General features: G+C 37.4%; 1 protein-coding gene across 1 annotated transcript; it reads right to left on the reverse strand.

Annotated features, from left to right (window-relative positions):
• Window positions 1-2,304: 2,304 nt before the first annotated feature.
• On the reverse strand, window positions 2,305-4,477 carry LOC113492976 (cytochrome P450 6B5-like). The gene has a single exon (XM_026870731.1). The coding sequence runs from the start codon at window positions 4,088-4,090 to the stop codon at window positions 2,600-2,602; it is 1,491 nt and encodes a 496-aa protein (XP_026726532.1). The 5' UTR covers window positions 4,091-4,477; the 3' UTR covers window positions 2,305-2,599.
• Window positions 4,478-5,204: the final 727 nt, after the last annotated feature.

A 5,204-nucleotide genomic window follows, 5' to 3' on the forward strand; every position in this document is an offset into this window, starting at 1 on the left:
TTTGTAAACAAAGTTATCGCGTCGGTGATAAGTTTATCGGTCGTGGAAAAGCAGCAATTTGTTAGTTGGCAAAAATCGAATTAAGTATTTTATCAATGAAAGTAGAATGTATCGGCTCTAAAGCACCAGAAAATTAAGATTGAAATCTAATCTCAAATGTTTTCTGGTCTCATTTAAGGTTATAATTATGATTGTGTAAGACACTCCTTTTAGGTCTAGATTATAAACAAATTGTATGACTGTTTTTTACTTTCACTATTTCTTGTTCGAATTTGGCATTTCGCAAAAAAAGCAAAAACTATCGGATACGTATTTTTTCTTTTATCTCATAAACAAAAAAAAAATAAGGGGATATAGTGAAATGAAATCTTGCGTGAATGTGAACTTACTATTTATTAAACTTTTTACTAGCAAGTGATGTTACTAGCCACCATCTTTTTTATCATCTAAAGTATTTATAGTACTCCAACTTCCAAAATCAACTTCAAAAAAATACTTTTTCATAATTTTTGGGAAAACTGTTTTTACGGATTTCTTCGATTTTTTTGCCCAATTTTCTTCCCCAGTAATATAATCAAGGGAAATCAGACCATATTTGAATTATCTTAAGACGGTCGTTATCTGCTACAATAATAACATACCTATTAACAGAATAACACAGCATCATCGTGACTGAGCCGATAATAATATGTTTAGGTATGTAAGCTGTTATCATTAATGAAAATAAGAATATTTGAAGTGCAGAGGTTTGTACTTTGTACCATTATTATATTTATCTTATTTGTGTTTTAAAAGCTTGGCAAAGGCATACCATTAATCCATTAAGCGCACTTTGCTTTTTTCGGTTGGTGCTGGTTCAACATCTCGTAGAGGTCTCCTTCTTAGAGTGTCAACAAGAACTTTCTCAAACTAAACTGAGAAAGTATTGACCGTTATGACATTCTGTACAACGCCACCGACACTGCTATCAGGTTGAGTAATGGTGGTCTAACAAAATATCATATCGAATCGAATCGAATCATATCATATCGAAACATTCTTTCTGTCCAGGTAGAAAAGTTAGGTGGGAGCCTGAGCAGACGGCATTTTTAAATAGCTGTATACAGGTTCAGGTCAGCTCATTAATATGCGTTGAAAAGGTTTTGAATAAAAATAATAGTCCATTGTAAAGGCCTAACTTTGCATTTAGTTCTGTGGACTTAGTTGGTTTCTTTGTCCTTAACTATGCATCACACAGCTGGAGGAAGACCTATGACATGTGAGCTATCGTTCAATTCGCCAGAATTGTGGTAGCAACAAGGACTGTATACATTTTTGAAATGATGACCATAGTAAAGAATGAAATAAGGAACGGTGAATTTTTTTTTTTCACCTCTGCATTATAGATGCTACTTCCCACTAATATTATAAAGGCGAAAGTTTGTGAGTGTGTATGTTTGTTACTTCTTCACGTCAAAACGGCTGAACTGATTTTAATATAATTTGGTATGGAGTTAGCTGGTAACTTGAATTAACAAAGGCTACGATTTATTACGAGAAAATATTTTATTTCCTAACCACGCGGAGGAAGTCGCGGGTAACAGCTAGTTTCAAATAAAAGCCAATAAAAATACGAATTCAAAAATATGTTTTTGGCCCGACAGTATTTTTTGAGCAAAGTGGAAATAAATTTTTCGATTAATTTATTTGTCCGCAAATTTATAAAAATTATTAGTTTTTTTTTCTGAAGTCTGGAAGCCCCTCATTTATAGTTTTAAGCTTCTTTCATCATCCCCAAGGTATCTATAAAAATGCTGGCTGTGATAAATGCAAGGTTAAAGTACTTTTTAATGGTCTTAGTTATGGCACCTATGCCCTAGGACTCGTTGTGCAAATGAACGACTCCAGGGGTAAGGTGCTTTATCTTTGTGTCGCGGGGTGGTTCACATACAAATAAGACGCATGCTCAAATACACCCAGACTCTCGACAAACATTTGTGGATCGCACAAATACTTGCCCTACGTCATACACAACATATAAATTACTCTGCTATCCACGAAATCAACTGTGGCTGTTGTGAAGTCAATAGTCAAAGAATTTATGGAATATTTAATGTTACTTTATGTACTTTGCCCCTTTTTTGGTAAAAATGACAAATGCTTGAACTAGCCAGTTTGAGCATTAAAAATGTACCCATAGGCATGACATAGAACGTTGTAGATTGTACCAATCGTAGTTAATTTCCGATATTACTTTACTAGTACATGACGATGTTTTAAAGAAACTGAGAAGGTCACTCAGGGTGGCGAGGAATTAAAAAAAACATTTCTTGCAACACATTTAATATTTATTCGTTCGGTCAATAAATAATAGACAATAATAACACCCAAAATCTCCCACCCTTCACCGCTTCCTAAGCGCTCTTAATGTGGAGAAGAAACGGCGCAACAAACTCCACACCAGCATATATTTGAATGACAAAAACAAGCTTATAATTTATATAACACATATTCTGCATAAATAAAACAGTTAAAAAAATAGAACATTGCTGTAAGCCTAAGTTTCATTCATCAGTCCAAGGGTTTTAATTATGGGTCTTTCAGCAACACTATTTACTTTTTATGCCTTGATATTCCTGCGGCTGAGCTTAATATCCACATTATCCAGCCGTACGTTGAGAATATCTGGTTTAAAACCGATTTTGCCAGTTTGTTCTAAATGTATTTCATAGTTGCGTAAGACGTGTACCAAGCCGGCCATTATTTGTAACCTCGAGTATCTTGCACCGATGCACAGCCTGTTACCCATGCCGAAAGGTATGTAAATGTCGTCATTAGGTTTCCTATCCTTGGAAAATCGTTCCGGGTCGAAAACTTCAGGTTCAGGATACAAGTCCGGGTCGTGATGTAACTGGTATATCGGAGTGTACAATTTCGTCCCCTTTTCTATTTTGACTTCACCGACAGGGAGCACTGAGTCTTCGATGCACTTTCTTGTCACATATCCCACAGGAGGGAACATCCTCAAGGACTCGCTCAGCACCTTGTCCAAATATGTCAGTTGTGTAATAACGTCATAACCGATGTTGTTGTTGTTTTTCTCAAAATGTTCGTCGATCTCTTGATGTACTTTCTGTAGGATTTCTGGGTGTTGACAAAGCACAACAAGTGTATTGAATAAAGCATTCGCGTTGGGTTCAACTCCTGCTAAGAAGAAAAATGAGGCTTGAGCTGATAGTAGAGTAAATGACGGTTCTATTTCCAAACCCGTATTTTCATCTCTGATAGTTCCCTTTTTGCGCAGATTCGCGGCTAGGTCGGCAAAATCATGGCGTTGTACTTTGTCCTCTTCTCTTTTCTTAGTGACTTGGGTAATGGCATCAACAAAGAATTTTTCATATTCTGCTCCAAATCTTATTCCAAGTAGCTTAATCAATTTTGGACTTATGCTTAGCAACGCAAATTGCAAACTAGTTTTCCAATTTGACGTTGAGAGACCTTGGGACATTTTCATGAACGGTGAATCAAACGTGGACTCTTGCCCGATCCCGAATATCGCACCACAAACAGCAGCGTTACAGAACATGTTGAGTGTGTCGTAAAACTTTCCTTCCCTTGCTTTCGGATTGTTGTCAAGGTAAACCACAAAGTCTTGTGCGCATCTGTCCATGATGTAGTACATGTTCTTCAGCTTGTTCGTTGTGAATAGTGGGGTCATATTTTGGCGCATCAGCTTCCATCTGTTGCCAGTCATGAAGAGAATGCTGTCCGAAAGAGTATCCTTTTCACTTTCGAAGCCTCTGTGATTAAAAGAGTTAAAGTCCAATTGCAAGACATGTTGAATGTTCTTCGGATTCGTGACAAATACGGACGGAGTGAAAAGGTTGCCTATACCAACAACAGGCTCATTCTTGTATTTCTTGTAGAGGTCGCCAAACAGTTCGAAGACAGCACTTTTTCCCGAAAAGAATGCACCGAACACTCCAAGCACTTTGTTTTTCCCGTGAAACTTGACTCCACGTTTTTTCCAATAACTTTCGTTGTATCTTCCAATTAGGTGAAAAATTAGCAAACTTGATGCTAGCACAATTAAACTAATCTCAATCAACATTTTGTGTGATGATCAAAATAAACTTGTCCTGTGCAGCAGCCTGTGCTTCAGTGTAGTTGTAATACAGTAATAGGTTCCTAATTGAATTTGGCATCTTTTATAGCGAATCATTTTGAGAGATAAGTCATGATGATAACTATAACGGCGGACTTTGAAAACAATGTGATCTACGAAATGTAATACGAAGATAAACTCTTTATATAAAGCACGATGCGAGCCGTGCTCGGGTTCTTTGCTCGTGAGTCGAGGCAGCCGAGGCGAGAGGTTGTAAGAGGGCCTTATAAACCACACAGAGCATGTTTTTCTCTCTTTTTACCTTGGACAATCAGGTATAGTCGCATCACAGTAGCCAGAGAATATTTCAAGTGACTTCTGCGCTTATGGAAGGAGTTGGGTTGGCTGGACTGATCAACTACCAAAACAATTATACGTATAATGGGTCAATTTGAACCCGAAGTGCACAAAAGGGGAGCCCACCAACAGGTACCAGGTATAGGCATTTCGCTATCCGTTTATTTAACAAAAATATCAGTAACCATGACTTTTCCTCCCACAAAAGTTGAAATTTTCGTTTGCATAATTCATTTTAATGAAAAGGCGATTAGAATTTCGCATATTAGCTGGCAAGCTTCCTCCGAGGAATCTTCATTTGTTTTAACAGTTTTTTTTTATTAAAAAGTGATTTAAATTTTAAAAGGTACTCAGACCTCTGTTTCTGTTTTCAACTGTCTTAAAGGGGAGGTTCGCAATGTTCTCAATGCTTCGGACGAAGTTGAAACGACTAAACTGACCATTTGTTCTGATGATGTGCTCAAGCTGTAATAGTTCAAGTTCTGTGCCTATTAGAAACAAATATCCTAGCATCCGTATTCCGGGTAGCCCGTCAAAATGTAGATCCTGCGCCTGCTCTCTATCCAGGTGTGGTGTTTTGTGTTTGTTATTATATCAAAGTGCAAAGTGTAGTTCTAAACAATTATTATCAGTGACTCGAAATGTTATGATGGTTGATGGGATGCATTGATAGGTTTATAGAATGAAATCCAGGACTTGGGTTTTTCTCTATGGTGCCCATTAGGGCTGATGCCTGCCGGGCCAGCGGGATCGTCTGAGGGTT

Source organism: Trichoplusia ni, chromosome 4 (genome assembly GCF_003590095.1).
Source record: "Trichoplusia ni isolate ovarian cell line Hi5 chromosome 4, tn1, whole genome shotgun sequence".
NCBI lineage: Eukaryota > Metazoa > Arthropoda > Insecta > Lepidoptera > Noctuidae > Trichoplusia > Trichoplusia ni.